At 38.2% G+C, this 22,244-nt stretch overlaps 1 protein-coding gene across 6 annotated transcripts in view; it reads right to left on the reverse strand.

Annotated features, from left to right (window-relative positions):
* Positions 1-1,653: 1,653 nt before the first annotated feature.
* The window catches only part of LOC139570426 (voltage-gated potassium channel KCNC1-like), a 75,676-nt gene continuing 55,085 nt past the window's right edge, over positions 1,654-22,244 (reverse strand). For 4 of the 6 annotated variants that reach the window (XM_071392297.1, XM_071392296.1, XM_071392293.1 and 1 more), the window contains one exon: positions 1,654-9,513. In XM_071392297.1, the coding sequence (XP_071248398.1) occupies positions 9,500-9,513 (14 nt within the window). In that variant the 3' untranslated portion in view covers positions 1,654-9,499. Of the gene's footprint in view, positions 18,552-22,244 lie in introns of all 6 variants that reach the window. The other 2 variants (XM_071392292.1, XM_071392294.1) reach the window with 2 other exon arrangements.

Consider the following 22,244-nt stretch of genomic DNA (forward strand, 5'->3'; position numbering starts at 1 on the left):
GTAGAGAAGAATGGGAGAAACTCCTCAAATATTGGTGTGCCAAGCTTGTAGTGTCATACCGAAGAAGACTCGAGGCTGTAATCACTGCCAAAGGTGCTTCAACAAAGTACTGAGTAAAGGATCTGAATACTTATGGAAATGTAATATTTCAGTTTTTTATTTTGAATACATTTGCAAACATTTCTAAAAACCTGTTTTTTCTTTGTCATTGTGGGGTATTGTGCAGATTGATGAGAGGGGAAAAAACATGTGATCCATTTTAGAATAAGGCTGTAACATAACAAAATGTGTAAAAGCCAAGGGGTCTGAATACTTTCCGAATCCACTGTAAGCATTCACACCCCTGAGTCAATACTTCGCAGAAGCACCTTTGGCAGCGACTACAGCTGTGAGTCTTTCTGGGTAAGTCTCTTAGAACTTTCTACACCTGGAGTGTGCAACATTTGTCCATTATGCTTTTCAAAATTCTTCAAGCTCTGTCAAATTGGTTGTTGGTCATTGCTAAACAATCATTTTCAGGTCTTGTCATAGATTTTCAAGTACAATAGATTTAAGTCAAAACTATACCTCAGCCATTCAGGGACATTCAGTGTATTTTTGGTAAGCGACTCTGGTGTAGAAGGTGAATTAATCTCCCAGTGTCTGGTAAAAAGTAGACTGAACCAGGATTTTTCCTGTGCTTAGCTTCATTCCAGTTATTTTTTTGTCCTGAAAAACTCCCCAGTCCTTAATGATTACAAGCATACCCATAACATGATGCAGCCACCACTATGCTTGAAAATATGGAAAGTGGCACTCAGTAATGTGTTGTATTGGATTTGCCCCAAACATAACACTTTGTATTCAGGACAAAAAGTGAATTGCTTTGCCACATTTTTTGCAGTATTACTTTAGTGCCTTGTTTCAAACAGGATACATGTTTTGTAATATCTGTATTCTGTACAGGCTTCCTTCTTTTCACTCTGTCAATTAGGTTAGTATTGTGGAGTAACTAAAATGTTGTTGCTCCATCCTCAGTTTTCTCCTATCACACCCATTAAACTCTGTAACTGATTTAAAGTCACCATTGGCCTCATGATGAAATCCCCGAGCAGTTTCCTTTCTCTTCAGCAACTGAGTTAGGAAGGACGCCTGTGTCTTTGTTGTGACTGGGTGTATTGATACATCATCCAAAGTTTAATTAACAACTTCACCAGTCTCAAAGGGATATTCAATGTCTGCTTTTTTTTACCTATATACCAATAGCTGCCCTTTGCAAAGCATTGGAAAACCTTACTGGTCTTTGTGGTTGAAAAAATCCTATTAAACACTATTATTGGTCACAGAGTGAGTCCATGCAACTTATTATGTGTTAAGCACATTTTATTTAGACTTGCCATAACAAAGGGGTTGAATACTTATTGACTCAAGACATTTCAGATTTTCATTTTTAATTAATTTGTAAACATTTTGAGAAGCAATTCCACTTTGACATTATGGGTATTGTGTTTAGGCCCGTGACAAACAAATCTCAATTTAATTCATTTTAAATTCAGGCTGTAAAACAACAAAATGTGGAAAAGTCAAGGGGTGTGAATACTTTCTGAAGTGTTGTAGTTATGATGATCGATACAATATTAAAGTGTTGACGCAGACATAATGCAAATAACACTATTGATTTGAAATATTTTTCATTTATTTGAAGTTTTCATTTCAATGATTTGAAGCAATTGAATGTCTTTGAAAAAGCAGTTAATGACTTTAATCATTTATTCGTTCAAGCTGCTAATTTCTGTTCACATTAGATCGCATTGACATTCATACATTTTAAGTCTCAATAGTCGAAATGATGTTCAATTATGATACTTTATTGATATGTTTCTATTTTTTTCTTCAAAATATAAAAAGATAGATCATGAACATTCCATCGAAATAAATATACTTTATACAGTTTCTTGATGAATAATACTTTTGTGTTTCCAACATTTCAAAAATAAAATACAGCATTAGTCTCAACCATGTATTCCAGTGACCACTTCGTTTCTCCTATTCATTCTCCTACCATGGCAGCAAACAATAATACCTAAGTCTGTTTTACAAAGTGTTGTGAAAAATGAGACATATTTTGTCTTTGGAATGCTGATGACTAGGTTTACATATGTCTGTCTATGTTTAAACTCAAGGCCATGCGTGAACTGAGGGTCCACAGGTAATAATATGTCTTTAATGACTTTGTGGTAACCCTTTATAATAACTTTCAAGTATAAGCATTCAACTATGTAAATAGTATACATACTATTAATAAACTCGTTTTTATTTATTTTTTAATTTACAAGCATTTCAGTAACATGTACATATAATCATTTCTAATGGCTTGTTATTATAAAGTGTTACCGGATTTGTCTTTAAGTTGTGTCTGTATATATCCATATATGTATGATATATTAGGTTCAATAGGTATATTTATGTTTCTCTGTCTGTCATTATACTACGTGTTGAGGTAATACAAGTACTTTAGGGTAAGGGTTAGTTGTTTGTTTTCTTAGGGACAACTTACAGCTCTAAACTAGCTTGGCAATGTCCTTATCCATACCCATAGTATACCATACAAGTAGTTAAACCGCATAGTTGTCTCTGGTTTCTATCATAAAAAGTGTTGATAGTACATGAAATACATGAATAGTACCAGTGGAATTTACGGTGAACCTTCAATTCAAAATGAGCACAGACTGAAATCAGAGAATGCATTGACTATAGATAGATCATCAAGCATACAAAAGGGGTACTCACTGTCGGCGAGGGTAAATAAGGACTTCATAATACCATGAGTGGATATGTTAAAGTCTCTTAACTCGTTGCAGGTGTGGGTGAATCTCACATGATGTGTCATCTAAAGTAGCTGTTGTTGAGCATTGGTTAAGAAAGTGTTATAAAGTCCATATCTACAGTGGGGAGAACAAGTATTTGAAACACTGACGATTTTGTAGGTTTTCCTACTTACAAAGCATGTAGAGGTCTGTCATTTTTATCATAGGTACACTTCAACTGTGAGAGACGGGATCTAAAACAAAAATCCAGAAAATCACATTGTATGATTTTTAAGTAATTAATTTGCATTTTATTGCATAACATAAGTATTTGATCACCTACCAACCAGTAAGAATTCTGGCTCTCACAGACCTGTTAGTTTTTCTTTAAGAAGCCCTCCTGTTCTCCACTCATTACCTGTATTAACTGCACCTGTTTGAACTCGTTACCTGTATAAAAGACACCTGTCCACACACTCAATCAAACAGACTCCAACCTCTCCACAATGGCCAAGACCAGAGAGCTGTGTAAGGACATCAGGGATAAAATTGTAGACCTGCACAAGGCTGGGATGGGCTACAGGACAATAGGCAAACAGCTTGGTGAGAAGGCAACAACTGTTGGCGCAATTATTAGAAAATGGAAGAAGTTCAAGATGACGGTCAATCACCCTCGGTCTGGGGCTCCATGCAAGATCTCACCTCGTGGGGCATCAATGATCATGAGGAAGGTGAGGGATCAGCCCAGAACTACACGGCAGGACCTGGTCAATGACCTGAAGAGAGCTGGGACCACAGTCTCAAAGAAAACCATTAGTAACACACTACGCCGTCATGGATTCAAATCCTGCAGCGTATGCAAGGTACCCCTGCTCAAGCCAGCGCATGTCCAGGCCCGTCTGAAGTTTGCCAATGACCATCTGGATGATCCAGAGGAGGAATGGGAGAAGGTCATGTGGTCTGATGAGACAAAAAATATAGCTTTTTGGTCTAAACTCCACCTGCCGTGTTTGGAGGAAGAAGAAGGATGAGTACAACCCCAAGAACACCATCCCAACCGTGAAGCATGGAGGTGGAATCATCATTCTTTGGGGATGCTTTTCTGCAAAGGGGACAGGACGACTGCACCGTATTGAGGAGAGGATGGATGGGGCCATGTATCGCAAGATCTTGGCCAACAACCTCCTTCCCTCAGTAAGAGCATTGAAGATGGGTCGTGGCTGGGTCTTCCAGCATGACAACGACCCGAAACACACAGCCAGGGCAACTAAGGAGTGGCTTCGTAAGAAGCATCTCAAGGTCCTGGAGTGGCCTAGCCAGTCTCCAGACCTGAACCCAATAGAAAATCTTTGGAGGGAGCTGAAAGTCCGTATTGCCCAGCGACAGCCCCGAAACCTGAAGGATCTGGAGAAGGTCTGTATGGAGGAGTGGGCCAAAATCCCTGCTGCAGTGTGTGCAAACCTGTTCAAGAACTACAGGAAACGTATGATCTCTGTAATTGCAAACAAAGGATTCTGTACCAAATATTAAGTTCTGCTTTTCTGATGTATCAAATACTTATGTCATGCAATAAAATGCTAATTAATTACTTAAAAATCATACAATGTGATTTTCTGGAATTTTGTTTTAGATTCCGTCTCTCACAGTTGAAGTGTACCTATGATAAAAATTACAGACATTACATGCTTTGTAAGTAGGAAAACCTGCAAAATCGGCAGTGTATCAAATACTTGTTCTCCCCACTGTATATCCCTTGGTTATAAAAAGGCATTTTGTAAATGGAACATAAAACAGACTTAGCACTCTTAACACTGTAACCCATTGTGTTCAACATTGCTAAATCAAATAGCAGTATTGTGCAATAGAAAATGAGAAAAAAAAGACATCTTTTGTTTAGCCTGAAGGGGGCAGTCACATGTATTTTTTATATATAATAATAATAATAAAGGAATGTAAAACTCATCAGTCAATAACAGAGAAAGTATTAACAATACTGTGCTATATTATAACATAACCACCCCAAAATATATCTAAAATTCTTCGGAATTTGCGAGTGTGTTCAGGTCACGAACCGTGGTTGCTGGAAGTTTACCTCTGGAATATTTATCAACACTACAGTTCGCGACCCCCAAAGCCTAAGTGGCTTAACGCCTTCTAAAAAATGACTGAAATCATAGTTTGAAAGGAAAAAGTGAACAAAACACGATGAGGAAGAAGAAAAATATCATGGACCAATTTTCGCGGGAAAGTGGACAACGTTGTAGACCCTGAAAAAACCAACATAGATTGAACTTAATAAGTGAGTAACCTCCATAGTTCATTCATTTAAGTCTAGTCTAGTGGTGATAGTCCAATTAGAATGCATGATTAGGGATGGACAGAGATAGTTTTTTTTTTTTTTACAGCTGCCTGGGCTGATCCTGGACCTGCCAGGGCTTACACCCTTAAGAGAAAGCCACTGTTATTAAAGATAGTGTCTGGAAAACCAACATTCACCCAACCTGTTCAACAGTGGGGAACTCTAGTGAAATACACATTTCTACACCTACCCAACTTGCACAGTAGTGGCCACTGGTTCTTTCACTCTCACCCCTCCATTTTAAAGTACTTCAATGACATCAGTTTGGAAGCTCTGGGTCTTTGTATGAAGTGTGATATAACATGTTATAATGTGTATGAAGCGTGTTATAACATTACGTATGCTACCGTGAGCTGCTGCCCGTCGACGACTATCAGCTGGATGGTTCTCGAATGGATGACGAACGAATGCAAGACCTGACCACCCAACAACAAGGACAAGCTACCTCTACACACCCATGCTGACACTGAGAGTGTGTGTAGTGTTCAGTTGTCTCTCCAAGGAAGACGTTGCTGCTCTACGACACGGCACAGTGTTCATAACATCAGGACTGGTTTCAGGACACACAACAAAGGAGCTTGGGATATGGCGAGACCGCGTTCCCTCAGGAGATCGACAATCAAGTCACAATGCATGCGTTTCACGTCACTGTAAGGTGTTCACATTATTGTATCTATATACTAGAATTTATTATATACGAAAAATAGCAAACCACCTAAATCCACACAAACCACCGACACACCTGAGTCTTTTTTAAAACAGACACAACTTTGGAATGGCAGTTTGTTTCATGCAAACCTGAAATCTCTCGACTAGTAACAAATCTCTCTTGACCGACCTCTCTCTCTCATGAACAGATATTGCACTTTATTGGATAACTAACTAAGGCCCCGGATTCAATCCAGCACAGCAATTGACTTCAAAAGACACAGATAATGTTCGCTGTAAAAGCCGCAGATGTCGACTCAAGCCGTTTAAATCGCCTTTAAAAATCAATCGCAGTGCACAGGTCATTAATCTGCATTCGTTTGAACCCCGGGCCAAAGTCTGTGATTCAATCCAATCGCACTTTGTCAGCTATGCACCTTTTAAAGGCAACGTTCCCACGTTCGCGTAGACCGCGTTCACGGCTCAATTGGAAATTACCTTTAAATGTCAAGCGCACTATAACACGGATCTACCGCTGATCGGATGAAATCCCGGCCTAACCCCATTTTCACCGTCTCTCCCCTGAGGACGAATGGAAGAAGACTGCCTTCCCCAGAACATACCCACCCAGCCACTTCCAATAACAACCTGTTACAAACTTCTCCAAACAGGCATAGAAGGTAACCATCCATGGTATCAATTTGCCCTGCTACAATCATATGACAAAATTGTCTATTATTCTCAACAACAACTAAAAGCAAACATTAAATATTTGTAATGTATACACCCTTCAAACATACAGTATGGAGAGCTATCGATTTTAAAATGGCTGCTACAGTGGTGGTGAAAATGATTCAAGGAAGGGAAACAACATTTGAGTTTTTGAATCGATGAAAAGGACTAAGATCACTTCACAAATATGAAGAGTGAAATTAACCCTTAAATGCAAATTTTAGATAGAATTATAACTGGCTAGAATAAAAAACAAAAACGAAACAAGAAGCAACAAACACTTAAGTACAGCTTAATAAAAGCAGACAGTACTGCAGAGGTCAATAAAATTGAATGAATGAATGCAGAATGTGGGGCAGTAGTAGCAGAGAGATTTCATCTAACATAACATAGCTCAGTGTGTATTTTGCAAACATACATGTTTCAATATTCACATTTTTTACTTTTTCAAAACAAAATATAGCTCTTCTCTTTCATTATAATCTTTTTCCATATATATTAATTGCATATAACATTTTTTAAATAATTCCTTTTATATATATATTTTTTTTTGTATCTCTAGCACCCTTGTCTTCAACAAAGGGCTTGCAGAAAAGACAGTCATGCAGGGTAGTCATGCTGGTAAACAAAGTTACAAAAATGCATTTTCTTTTTTTCCCTTCTTCATTGTTTAGTACAGCATCCACCTACTCCGGGCCCCAACTCCAGGCCGTCCCCACTCCGGGCCCCACCCACTCCGGGCCCCACCCACTTCGGGCCGTCCCTACTCCGGGCCCCACCCACTCCGGGCCCCACCCACTCCGGGCCCCACCCACTTCGGGGCGTCCCTACTCCGGGCCCCACCCACTCCGGGCCGTCCCCATAGCCTTCTCTCACTCATGTGACTCTCTCCATTATTCTCTTTATTGTTGTAACACAGTTGCGAATGTCAAACCACCACATCAACCTTCCAAAAACGTAATTTTCATATATTATTATTCCTCTACTTTTCTCTTTCTTTTTTGCCAAACCAGTTCCGATATAGGTTTTTATGATATTCACAGACGTTTGCAACTGCTTTTCCCAATGGCATTTTGACCCTGTTTTCAGTTGGGGCTCCTTCTCCATCTGAAGCCATGGATAGCTGATTTGTTTATCAAAATATAGATTTGTTCTCTTTGTACACGTCCCCCTTTCTTACTTCCTTGGTCCATTTCTCCTCAGTTTTACTTTATTAATGGTCTCATTTGGAGGGCATCGCTATCTTGTTGGAGGCTTGACTTAACCCTGAAGCAGTCATTGGTCATTGCTTGGCAGCAAGGGAAACAAGAGAGAGATGAGGGAAGTATATGCGTCTGGGGAGGGGGGGGGGGCAGTATAAGCATAAGGGAACATATTTTCCTCATTGGCAGTATATATGCATCTGGTATAATAATAATAGTATTGTGTGCATGTTTAGTTCCTTGTAAAAACCACAGCAGAGGACTTTTTCCACCACCGGATACACTTTGATGTGACTTCAAGGTATCCTTATTATGGAGGCATCCTCTGTGCTGTATTTAAGTTAGAACCTTATTCCTCCTGTTGGCAGGTCTGTGCATGGGACTTGACCTTTAGTCAGTCTGTGCTCTACTCATGATTGATTTGAGCAGCAGGTAAGTTAGTCAATTTATAGTGACCGATACCAGTGTCTGTCATACACGTATGTTCATGAAGTATTTTTTTGTTCAAGAGGAATGTAATTGTAATAAATATAATTCAATTAAATATGTTTTAAAATATACTCAGGAATTACCTCTGTTATATATACATGAATGGCATTTCCAACTTGTACGTTTGTACCAAAGCGAGGCGATAATGAAGGTATCAAGGGCAGTTCAAAGCTTTGCTCTAGATATATGGAATGTTCATCCCATAGCAGCCCGTACTGTTGTTACTTTATAGGCAAGTCATACAGCAAGTGCATGCATAGGACCTTTGGTACAGTATGCCACGTGGATTTCAAAGTAAGTACGTGAGAGACAGAGAGAGTCTTGTTCATCAATAATTATTTTGCAGGGGTAAAAAATATAGTACTAATTGGTCCTCTGTTGATGCTACATCCATTTGGTATGGTCATCTATGTACTTCTATCATATGTGCGTATATTACACTATGTTGAGGGCCTGGCATCGTCTTTCCAAATTGAATGGAAATTAATGGGAGACGTAAAGGCTTGATTGATAACCAATCTCTTTAACTTCTACAAGTCATGAACTCATTCATGAGGTGGGAGAACAGATATATGATCAAATGTCCAAATTCAGTTCTCTGATTCATTTAACCTGTAACTGGTTTAGTTGCTGTCACAAATGTTCCAAAGAACCGTTCGAGGGCAACTTGTCTTTGTCTCTCATGTACAATAGTTTCTTGTAAAAGGAAATAACACAAGAGGAAAACGGCATGTAAAGTTTTCATTTAGTGCGTCTTTCCGCATCACTCTGTTCAAAACTGTCAATGGATAAGGTCATGACGTTATTTTCCCAGCTAACAAATGCTACAGTGTTAGCAGAGATGCTACATAGTTAGTTAGACCTGGTCGCTCGTTTATAGGTGAGTGATAATTAATTGATTCTCTAAGTTGCTCAGTAGATCAGCACTGCAGTCGGTTATTGGTCACTGTACTGTGAGATGGTTGAGCGTCACAATATAATGTCTTCTGGAATGTTGCAGTAGGAGTCCTTTTCTCTCTGAGTGTGTCAGTGCAATGCTCAGTCAGTCGTCATTGTGATCGGTCAGACAGTCTTCAAAAGTGTGGCCGGAGTTTCCAAGAGGCTGCTTTGGTAACAACGTAAAGATCCAACCTCATGTTTATCTTGATCACCCTCCGGTCTCTCTCTCGTCACGCCAAAGATATGCCTTTTAACTGTCCATCCGTGTCACACGTCTTGGTTAAAGTGGCTCCCTCCGCTCATTTCTGATTAACTGACTCAGTATGTCTTCTTTAGAGAAATTGCTAGAAACTTAACACTGCAAAGACAAGAATAAACAGCTGTTAATTTTGTACACTTTAAGATTGAATAGGATTACAATGAAGAAAGGTTTTACATTTAGCAGTCGTAGCGTTAGAAATTAGCATGCTACCAATACAGTAGTTTATCAATATTTTTCTGAGTATAAAAGGACAAATAAGGCCCCCAACTGTTACTCATTTACATAAATGTATATCAACATAGTATTACATATATTCCTATATCAAATTAAATGTAACTTATACATAATTGACAATATGAAATGATGTGGGATCTGCTTTACCTGGATGCTGCAGGTTTACTGTGCATGTGAGAGTAAAATGTACATATTTTGAACTTATACTATAAATGACAATTCTATAGACATCAAGGACATTTGACATACATTTGGGGCATTTCTCTACATTAACGGTGTACCTTCACCTGCAACTACAGGTGACAGATGTATTTGCAGTCACACATCACATCCAATGACACCAGCGCCCAACCAATCCACCCAACCAACCCCTCCCCTCTCCAATCAAACTACTGTACACACGTTCAATCTTCACTTTGCATTATATACCTGTTTACCATTTCTCTTTTGCAAAAAATACTTGACCACATGACATCATTATGTGTGTGTTGGTGTGTGTGTGGGGGGGAGGGGTATTGTAGAATTGTGTGTTTGTACTGTATGTGTGTGCGTGTGTTTGTGTTTGTGTGAGACAGGAAGGAGACAGACACAGACAAGACAGACAGACAGACAGACACACATACACATATTATCCTAATGAAGAAAACACACTAACACAATCTTATGTCAACACGACAGGCACTGTACATCAGAGAGTAGACTCAACACTACATTAGAACTTCATAGCATCGTTATAAGCCCTGCATAATACCTTGGGAAGCTAATAAATTAACATGAATAAAGTAAGTATAAATAAATGTGTGGTAGCAACTGGTAATGTTGTGGCATTACCTGTAATTGCAAATATGTTTGTGTGTCTCATAAGAGCATAACGCATTGCTGATGGATGTGTTAAGAAATTCTTACATAGTCTCACCACAAATTACACAACATCCTCTCACACTTAGAATGTCTCTTCTCAAACTGATCTTCATTCCATCTCTCTTCATCTGTCAATGTCCACTGAAAAATAGCTGGTTAAAGTTTTCTCCAGGAAAACGTGCAAGTATCCACATACATATCCCGCTATTCATTGATGTTATTTTTGTTTTGTTTGTATTCTTAAAACTGAATGATGTCATCCTTTTTACTAATTCAACACACTGCTACATTCACAATGTATGATGATTCTGTTGGGTCTGTTGGCTCCTGCATTTTTTATAAACTACTAGCAGGTTTCAAACATAACAGCACAGTTTGAGGAGGCATGTCAACTCATAAATCATCTACTGTAGGTGTTTATATATCCTGAAATTCATAAGCGAAAAGCTGATTGGAATTAAAGTGAGCAAAGAAATGAGGCAAAAACTAAAAGAGTTCATCATAAAGTATAAAATCAAGTCAATAAATTATATATTTTTGGAAAATAGTACATCATCTAGAGGTGTAAGACAAGGATGCCCTTTATCACCATATCTATTTGTATAGGGATTGATAAACTTGCTGGGTCGTTCTTGAATTGCGGTGGCATTTGCGTCCCTTGCCATTTCAAACATGAAAAAACTTTCAAATTACAAATAGGTACACATCAGACATGGTTTTGTTCATATTTAACTTGTAATCAATGATAAAACATAATGCAAGTCCTTTATACTGCAAAATGTTATGTTTATGCAATGTTTAAAGTACTTATGTCAAGAAAAATGGCTTATCCAAGCAGTGGATTGTAGTAACATGTTTAAAGTTGTAAAGTTGTAGTAACATGTTTTTGTGATTCAGCGATATCTATCTATTGTTTTGAATGCTAGAAAGCAAACAAAAGTATTTAATATATTGTATAGATAGAAAATCAAAGGCTATTAAAATCCCTATTTTTATATATATAATGTGTTTCCAAAAATGTTATGGAATTAGTGTTACTGCCCTTTAAAATCTGTAATTTCAAAGATATACTAGGACCTTGAGCATTCCCACCAGTGGCAAACTGTTATTGGGGGAGGGTCTCTGTTGAAGAAAATGATTAGCTAATCACAGTGTGATTTAGTGTGTCATACATTTTAGGATTCCATTCATAATTTGGTGTAAAAAGTGTAATTTGTGTTACTCAATTAAAATGAAGGGAAATTACATTGTGAACTAAAGTACTTTAGTTTAAAAAATGTAAAGGGTTACTAAAAATCCTAAATTATCTCAAATGTGTAATTGGTGTTAATCAATCAATCAATCAACATCATTAGTTTTACTAATCCTGTTGCCCGCACAATTTAATCATAACGGTAAAAATATTTGTAGTCATTAAGCTGCCATAGTAGTTCATTTAGAATGGGAAATACACAAATACATTAAAAAAAATTATAATACTCCAAAATGCCATGCCCAAATGCCACCGCAATTCAAGAACTACCCTCACTAACAGGAATGTAAACAAATGTGTGCACGAAATTTGAGAGAAATAAGCTTTTTGTGCATATGGAACATTTCGGGGATCTTTTATTTCAGCTCATGAAACATGGGACCAACACTTTACATGTTGCACTTATATTTTTGTTCAGTGTATTATTCCCATTTTAAGCTTTACCTTTACAGTACATGTCTTTCACCACTGACCAGAATACAGTTACCTTATGTCAAAGTGTGTATAGTTCTCAAATATTAAATTCCTATGTACAGTTGAAGTTGAAAGTTTACATACACCTTAGCCAAATACATTTAAACTCAGTTTTTCACAATTCCTGACATTTAATCCTAATAGCAATTCCCTGTCTTAGGTTAGTTAGGATCACCACTTTGTTTTAAGAATGTGAAATGTCCGAATAATAGTAGAGAGAATGATTTATTTCAGCTTTTATTTCTTTCATCACATTCCCAGTGGGTCAGAAGTTTACATACACTCAATTAGTATTTGGTAGCATTGCCTTTAAATTGTTTAACTTGGGTCAAACGTTTCGGGTAGCCTTCCACAAGCTTCCCACAATAAGTTGGGTGAATTTTGGCCCATTTCTCCTGACAGAGCTTGTGTAACTGAATCAGGTTTGTAGGCCTCCTTGCTCGCACACACTTTTTCAGTTCTGCCCACATTTTTCTATAGGTTGAGGTCAGGGCTTTGTGATGGCCACTCCAATACCTTGACTTTGTTGTCCTTAAGCCATTTTGCCACAACTTTGGAAGTATGCTTGGGGGTCATTGTCCATTTGGAAGACCCATTTGCGACCAAGCTTTAACTTCCTGACTGATGTCTTCAGATGTTGCTTCAATATATCCACGTAATTTTCCTTCCTCATGATCTATTTTGTGAAGTGCACCGGTCCCTCCTGCAGAAAAGCACCCCCACAACATGATGCTGCCACCCCCGTGCTTCACGGTTGGGATGGTGTTCTTCGGGCTTGCAAGTCTCCCCCTTTTTCCTCCAAACATAACGATGGTCATTATGGCCAAACAGTTCTATTTTTGATTCATCAGACCAGAGGATATTTCTCCAAAAAGTATGATCTTTGTCCCCATGTGCAGTTGCAAACTGTAGTCTGGCTTTTTTGTGACGGTTTTGGAGCAGTGGCTTCTTCCTTGCTGAGCGGCCTTTCAGGTTATGTCGATATAGGACTCGTTTTACTGTGGATATACATACTTTAATACCTGTTTCCTCCAGCATCTTCACAAGGTCCTTTGCTGTTGTTCTGGGATTGATTTGCACTTTTCACACCAAAGTACGTTCATCTCTAGGAGACAGAACGTGTCTCCTTCCTGAGCGGTATGATGGCAGCGTGGTCCCATGGTGTTTGTACTTGCGTACTATTGTTTGTACAGATGAACGTGGTACCTTCAGGCGTTTGGAAATTGCTCCCAAGGATGAACCAGACTTGTGGAGGTCTACAATTATTTTTCCGAGGTCTTGGCTGATTTCTTTTGATTTTCCCATGATGTCAAACAATTCAAGCACTGAGTTTGAAGGTCAGCCTTGAAATACATCCACAGGTACATCTCCAATTGACTCAAATGATGTCAATTAGCCTACCAGAAGCTTCTAAAGCCATGATATCATTTTCTCGAATTTTCCAAGCTGTTTAAAGGCACAGTCAACTTAGTGTATGTAAACTTCTGACCCACTGGAATTGTGATACAGTGAATTATAAGTGAAATAATCTGTCTGTAAACAATTGTTGGAAAAATTACTTGTGTCATGCACAAAGTAGATGTCCTAACCGACTTGCCAAAACTATAGTTTGTTAACAAGAAATTTGTGGAGTGGTTGAAAAACAAGTTTTAATGACTCCAACCTAAGTGGATGTAAACTTCCGACTTCAACCGTACATAAAGAAGCAGATATGACCATGTATAGCATACATCCAGCATAAGTAAACTATTCTCCTGAATGTTTAAGATAATTTCAGCTGAGTTGCATATGTTTCTTTTTTACATGAATTCAAATAGCCCACGTAAACATGAACAGTTTAAATACGACATAATGATTAACAGTTACGGAAATGAAACTGAGAATGTTGTACAATTCCCCTCTTAGCATATTCACAGACACATGGTGTTTGTAGCATTAGTAATAAACTATTAAAATAACCATCTGGATCAGGCTAAATCCAATTTGGCAATCACATCCAAGCTTGCCTGTTCCCCACTGACAAAGTATACATCGAAAAATGAATTTCAGGTGACTTTAATATATATTCACGTGAGTAGATACAGTTATGCGCATATTCAATATTCCCCATTTCATTGACAAGCATTGCTTTGCAGGTGTAGCTAGGTAAATCTAGCTAGCTTGTATGCGTTCCTAGATTGACATTGCAGCCTATAGAAGCCTCATAGAGGCCCTTTCAACATTTGTCGGTCTGTTCTAAGTCTGTTGTATTGAGCACAGCAATATGATACCAGCCTTCATTCTCTACAGAAACAAAGTTTATACATTCTTATATTTCAGTTACATTCCATTGCAATTACGAACAGGTGGTATGTTTACAAATGGAGAATGAAAATTGGAGTAAATCGAACTATGTGACTATGCAAATGACCAAAAAAATGTCTAACCACCATTGATCATAAACTATAGACAATCAATCATCATAGAACAAAAACATTCCAATGAAGAGAAATGTGTGGGCATTTTCTTTAATTGCTTAATTTACATAACAGCTGTGTTTCCTTCAAATTAGCACAGCAATTGCATTAAAATATTATTTGAATAGCACCTGCTGTAGTAGTGATACATATTCTACATGTTTTCCTCTATAGACAATGTGCAGGTGTGCAGAAATATGGACACATCCTAACCTAAGATATGCATGTGCAATGCAAACATTAACGTAGTAAATCAATCACCGACATCAATGGAGGCTTTGCTTAAAGAAAGGCACATGCATGTCTCAAATTGGGATATGGCCTTACATCAGGATTCTGGAAACTCAAATGTATGGAAGCTCTTGGATTTACAGGAAAAAAATAAATGCTTTTCAGAGTCATACAATAAGCCTGCTAGACGAAGAGTAGTGAGGACAGACTACGACAACTGATACTATTGGTCAATAATATATATAGGTCCATAATAAGTTCTGGTAGGCAGGATGTACTGATAGGCAGGATATTGCTCAGTCAAGATTCAAATCTTGATTGAATCCCATAGGGCCGATTCCAAACATGAGATCTACGTGCACAACTTGCGCTATCATGTAAACCATGCGCTGATAGCAAATGGGAGATTGGTGTGAGAATTCGAGTGACACGCGCAGATCTCAAGTTGGGATTCGGCTCTTTCTTTTTTTCTCTTTCTGCTTTTCACAAATTTTGTCTGTCATATTTCCTTTGTGTTATGTTTATGGAATGCAGGTACTTACGATGATATGGATCTGAAGGTAGTGGTGAGACCTTTTGAGGACAAATATTTGTTTAAATACGGACGGGTACAGAAAATCCATTTCCTACAATGAATACACGCGACCAATACAAGAAATACAAAAATTATCCCAGCGTAAAAAAATTAAAAAGAACATCTACAACAACATCAAAATCTACAAGACCATCAAGACAAGACCAACTTGAACAAGACAAATGGCTCATGTCATTCTTATACAGTAAGTACATTTAGATTGTGAACAGTTATTTATTTAACCAGTTAAGAACTTAAGAACAAATTATTATTTACAATGACGGCCTAGGAACAGTGGGTTAACTGCCTTGTTCAGGGGCAGAACGACAGATTTTTACCTTGTCAGCTCGGGGATTCGATCTAGCAACCTTTCAGTAACTGGCCCAACGCTCTAACCACTAGGTGTCGCCCCAATTAGATAGGTAGATTGCCTATTAAGTCTGTGCACTCTTTGAGGATTAAAAATAGATTTGCATAATTACGTGTATGTGCACAGTATGTTTCCCGCATTAATGTAATATTGCATGTAATATTGCATATATGAGCATGAGTGATTCTCTTTTCATATGACATGTTCATGTCTATTAATTATTATATACGAAGATGGCAATCCAAGAGGGAAGACTGGTTGTGGAAACTGAAGACAATCTGTTGTACTTAATAAAGATCATAAAAAAAATATATTGACTGTATTCTAGCTAGATTGTTCTTCTTTACTGCATCCCATTTGAGGACCAGTCTCATCCCCTCTATTTAATTACTTTTGAGAGGTGGAATAAATTGTTTCATTGAATTTTTCTATTTCTTTTTTTTGGGGGGGGGGGGTTTTAAGAAGCAAGACGAAATAATAATGAAAAGGTACCAAATGATATCAAAAGTAAAAACAGATATTTATATAAACTGAACATCCTACTGTTAGAAATATTGATCCGGATGGTTGAGCCTTCAGTGGGTTGGAATAAATGTTAAATATTTATGTCCCCGTTCTGCTTTTTACGATAATATATATCTTTCATGTATTGTAAAGTGGTGTGTGTTTATGTATAATCTGCACATGCAACTTGTAAAGTAATAAAACGTGTTAGTAAAGTGTTTGCATTAGTGATAGCTAATACATACAGTATATATACTAGTCAATCCAGCTTATTTTATACATCATTTTGTATAATTCACAGTATTTTAACAAATATTTGAATATTCTAGTACTATATATTTACTTATTTCCATTCTCTCTATTCACCAGCCCTTTCTATCACTCACTAACATGGATGTATCTTCTTATTCTAACTACTTACATCAACTATTTTACTTTAGACAACAGTTCATGACAGTGTATAACAAACACCAGTGTCTTAACCATCAAGTGTGATGTTCAAATATTAATTCAACATTTCGTCTTAGCCGTGACAATTGCAGATAGTTATTGTCATAATCTTTCATGACCTGCTAGGACTGGACTTAAGTTGCAGTTGTATCGTTTCGCTATGAAAGTGTTATTTTGACGTCGCTTAAAGGGGTACTTTGGGATTTTGTCAATGATGCCCTTTATCTAATTCCCCCATAGTCAGATGAACTCGTGGATACCATTTTTCGGTCTCTGTGTCCAGCATGCTAGGAGATACCAAGTGACTCCAGTCATTGCGCTAATGCTACTTAGCATTGGCTCGAATAACTACCTCTGACTTCCTTCATACTGGACACCAGAGGAGGATGGTGGGAGGAGCTATAGGAGGATGGGCTCATTGTAATGGCTGAAATGGAATAAATGGAACAGAGTCAAACATGTGGTTTCCATATGGTTGATGTGTTTGATACAATTGAATGTGTTCCATTCCAGCCATTACAATGAGCCCTTCCTCCTATAGCTCCTCCCACCAAGCTCCTCTGCTGGACATGGAAACATAAACATGGTATCTACGAGTTCATCTGACTCTGGGGAAGTAGATAAAGGGCCTCATTGTCAACGTCCTGAAGTATCCCTTTAAATGTGTTAGAAACTATTAACTGAAAGTGCCTTGTGATTATTAAATGTATAGTTCTTCCTTTTGAGCCTATATGTATATATATATATTTTTTTTTTAAGGAGCATGTGATGAACACCAGAAAAGGTGTCTATACATACGTACTGTATATTGATATTTACATGTGACAAATTAAGTAGAAACCTACTTAAGATTGACCATATCTACAAAAAAAAATGTTTTCCCTTTGGCTACATGAACTGTAGACGTTTCATTTCTTAACTTTTTTTCTGGACAGAATTAGCTTCGGTTGTTTGGTCAAGAAAGCACAAAAATGGCAGTATGTTAATCTACACACATATTCTGCAATTGAAAATGTAACTGTAGTTTGAGAAACAGACGCCTCACAAGTCCTCAACTGGCAGCTTCATTAAATAGTACCCGCAAAACACCAGCCTCAACGTCAACAATGAAGAGGGGACTCCGGGATGCTGGCCTCCTAGGCAGAGTTCCTCTTTCCAGTGTCTGTGTTCTTTTGCCCATCTAAATCTTTTCTTTCTATTGGGCAGTCTGAGATATGGCTTTTTCTTTGCAACTCTGCCAACATCCCGGAGTCGCCTCTTCACTGAAAATAACCTTTGTTACCACATAGTTTCTTAGTTAACTTAATACCATGTAAATACCAGGTAAATACCAGCTTAAACTGGGCTGTAAACTAAAGCATTACCACTAAATCTTAATTTGACCCCATCAACTACCTGACGCATACATCTTAGTTTTTACAAGACAAGTGGTCAGAATCTTTCTACGTTCAAAATCATTATCGTTATTGCTATTTGTTTTGCATTGTACACAACCCTAGTGGCAGCATAAATGCATTCTGTCCTTATAGCCAATCCATCATTTTGTTTGTCCTATCGATGAACCTCCTTTCTGCTACAAAATGGAGGGGATGGGGGAACGGCAGCGGCGCAATGGTCCTGGGGCCTCATAGGTTTCAAAGGGCGGGCTAGTAATTGGAGTGAGGCGCAAGGTTGACCCAGCCATTCCTGATATGTTGTTCAGGCTGCAAGATTTCTCATAGCCAGTTGCTTTAGAGGGGAACATTAATTGAAAGGAAATAGTTTACAATAATTATTTGGTTTAGTTGTTGGATTTGTTATTTAGGATTAAATGAAATGCAAGTTTTAAAAAAAGTTGAAATGTTTATACATGTGATGACAAGGTGGACATGGGAAATTGACATATTGATGGTTATTTGGGTGTAGAATGAAGGATGCATATAATTGAAAAACATATTGAGAGTGTTAGCATAGATAAGATAGAGGTTAGTAACAGTACACGATAGAAAGTAATCAAATGAGAATAAATCAAATTGTGAGTAAATAATGTCAAAATGTTAGGAGACATATAAAAGACAGACGAGGACAGACATAGAGACAAGACAGGACGGGACAGAACAAGAAAATGCGAGTTATGATTTATGTCATTCATTATTCTTTTCAATAGAGAAAACAAAAAAAGTTCTGATTAATAGGTAATTTAGGATTCAAACATTCAAACCTTCAGACCAGTTGAATAAAGCACCCAACATTGCCTAATAAGACAACAGCTCTGACCAGGTTCCTATGTTCAGGTGTTTTAGACAACCATTTGGTCAAAGACAAAGCAGTTATTTTCAGACCAAGACACAGCAACAAATAAAGCAAATACACAAAGCTCAGGTTTCACTAATCAAACGGTCGACCAAATGAAGTTGTCAGGGACGTAAAATTGTATTCTTTAACATTGTTTCCACAAAACTGTGTCTCGTCCTGAGTCATACATGTGTCCATTTTCCCGAGTGACGTGAGAGTGAGAAGAGCCCAGACTCATTGACACAAAATCCGTGGTTACAAACTGGCCATTTCTCAAGACACCCTTTAGATTCCTGACAACTTCACATGGCCAACATTAGAACACATTTCCCCCACATTCAAACTCACTTCCTCTTTCCTGGGAACCACATCCTGCAACAGATAATTATTTATAGGGGGAAAAGCAACATTTTGTAAATCAGTGCTCTACTACTGTATGTTAAAACACAGAGCGCTGCTAAATTGAAACCAATCCAAATCTATTGTACTACAATGGCCGCTGGTATTCTCACTGAATTTCTGCTTTTATATCAAACTCTGCATGAAGGTTTCTGTGTAAAGCACCATAAAACATATAGCTTTTCCCTCTGTACTTTCAGTCGATATCACTGGGTAAGGCATGCAGACATTGAGCTCCCCCCGTAGAGAGCAGACAGAGAATAGACACTACACAGTGGTGTGCTGAAGAGTGCTGTTGAGTCAGGTGAAATATAAAACCCCATTGGTAGTGGTGTTAACACTACTCTAACAATGCCTAACTGGCCCATAGCGGGCGAAGCTGTGTGGTCTACAGGTGTCAATCCGGGATTTGAACCATTAGAGCACTACTGGGTTATCATACTCTTATTTTACAGTATGTGGCAGTTCAGCCAATTGTGTAAATGCTAGCTAATCTCCTCTAATGGCGGCATAGGTCATAGTCTCATTAGAGAGTCGTTGTCTGTACGAGTGTAGAGCTCCAACACTCACGGGTCTTCACTCAAAGATAGACAACAAAGAACACCCCTTGGCATGATGCTCTTTCTACCTCCTTGCTGCATTAGGAAAAACCACTTCACTATGGCAACGTCGCAGTCCACGGTGACCAACTAGACCACTCTACATTTAAACCTCACTAGTCCATAAATAAAAAAGTTCATTTTTTTAAAATTCTAGCTGGCTGAGGCACATTAGTTGGAAGGCAACTCAGTGAAATATTGATGAGGACATTTTCACTGGGCTTCTCCAGTGCTACACACACAACCATGTCTTGAACAGTGGCAGGGTACCGTAAAGGGGACTGTTGTTGCTCCATTCATAGTTTACCTTTTTTTATGTCCCACTGACCCTCCAAAGGTCAGATGGATGGTCAACTTATCCGAACTGTGTAGTGTGTAGCGCGTTTAGCGTTTAGCGTTTAGCTTCCCTTATGTTCCTACACGTGCATGTATTGGCTGCGAGTGTGTTTTCCGGAACTATTATATCACATTCTAAAAGTACAAATGAATAACTTATGTAAAGAACCTCACATGGCAAAGGTTCAAATGGGTCTACAGCCAGTCGATAGCTCACAACATTCCAGTCTAAACATTTTCTCATATGATGAATTTGAATCGATACAGTCCTGGACTGGATTAATTGCAACCAATATTGTTTGCCAACATCGAGTTCCTTTAAATGCTGAAATGATTGGCCATTTAATTTTTACCAGGGTACTTATACTAATGATGACAAATATACTGTAGGTTCACGCATTAGACGCTGATATTCTATGTTTGCTACTGTGGAAGTGTAGGGCTGGAGAGAGAGTTATTATAGCGAGACACACCAGTAGCATGTACGCTGGGGATTTTCTCCTAGTGCTATTCCTGGAAATCAACATGCAGCATGCAATACTTGGAGACAGAGAGAGACAACCCCCCAAAAAAGAGAGAGAGGCTCACACAAACTGTTCATATGATCCAAAACTAAACTGATCAAAGCTACATGAAAACACTATATTAATCCACATCGTATCAACTAATCTTCTGAGGAAACAGATCAAGCCCCATTAAGCGAACCCTTTTTTTTTTTTTATATAACTGAACGTCCACAGTAGCTTTCTTTACATTGAATCCGGTAACACTTGAAGTATGAAAAATGGAGACTCACATGGACAACACAAGAAACACACATCTTTCCTTGACAGTTTTGACTGTTTGGTAAACTGACATGGAAAGACGTACCTAATGTCAGGCATTGTATGGGGATTTAAATGGACCCAGGATGGACCCAAGAGCTAAAGGCTACTTCTACCAGGCATAACACTTCTTCTCTACGATAAAAACTTTTATACCTACTTACAGCCAGACTTACATTACACTCAAAGGGAGTTAATATCTACTGTCGTGAGATTAGTTACATTATAAAACAATAAATGTACAGTAAATGTCAATAAACCATATCAGGGGACTTAATCTACTTCTACTTTGTTTCACTATGACTTTAATACCGACCTAAAGCCAAACTCAATTGGCACTACATGAGAGGGGAAGTACCTACCTACAGTCAGACTTTAGTTACACTTGCACTGCACTGGCGGCCTGGGAATGGGATGGAGAATGAATGTTAATCACAGAGGGAGAGGTGGATGGAGGGAACATGGAGAACAGAGAAGTACAAATATTCAGACCAGATTTTTACCCAAAAATACAAATTTTCTTGGCAAGTCTATACTACGTTAAACTTCTCGTATTGTATACTATACATACATGAGATAATACAGTGCATTCGGAAAGTATTCAGACCCCTTGACTTTATCCATATTTTGTTAAGTTACAGCCTTATTCTAAAAGTGATAAAACTGTTTTTTCCCCTCATCAATCTACACACAATACCCCATACTAATAAAGCAAAAACAGGTTTTTATTAAAATGTTAAAATGTTAACCCCCCCCCTCTGAAATATCACATTTACATACGTATTCAGACCCTTTACTCAGTACTTTGTTGAAGCACCTTTGGCAGCAATTACAGCCTCGAGTCTTCTTGAGTATGACGCTACAAGCTTGGCACACCTGTAGGGGAGTTCTCCCATTCTTCTCTGCAGATCCTCTCAAGCTCTGTCAGGTCGGATTGGGAATGTCACTCCACAGCTATTTTCAGGTCTCTCCAGAGATGTTCGATCGGG

Source organism: Salvelinus alpinus, chromosome 3, assembly GCF_045679555.1.
Source record: "Salvelinus alpinus chromosome 3, SLU_Salpinus.1, whole genome shotgun sequence".
Lineage (NCBI taxonomy): Eukaryota > Metazoa > Chordata > Actinopteri > Salmoniformes > Salmonidae > Salvelinus > Salvelinus alpinus.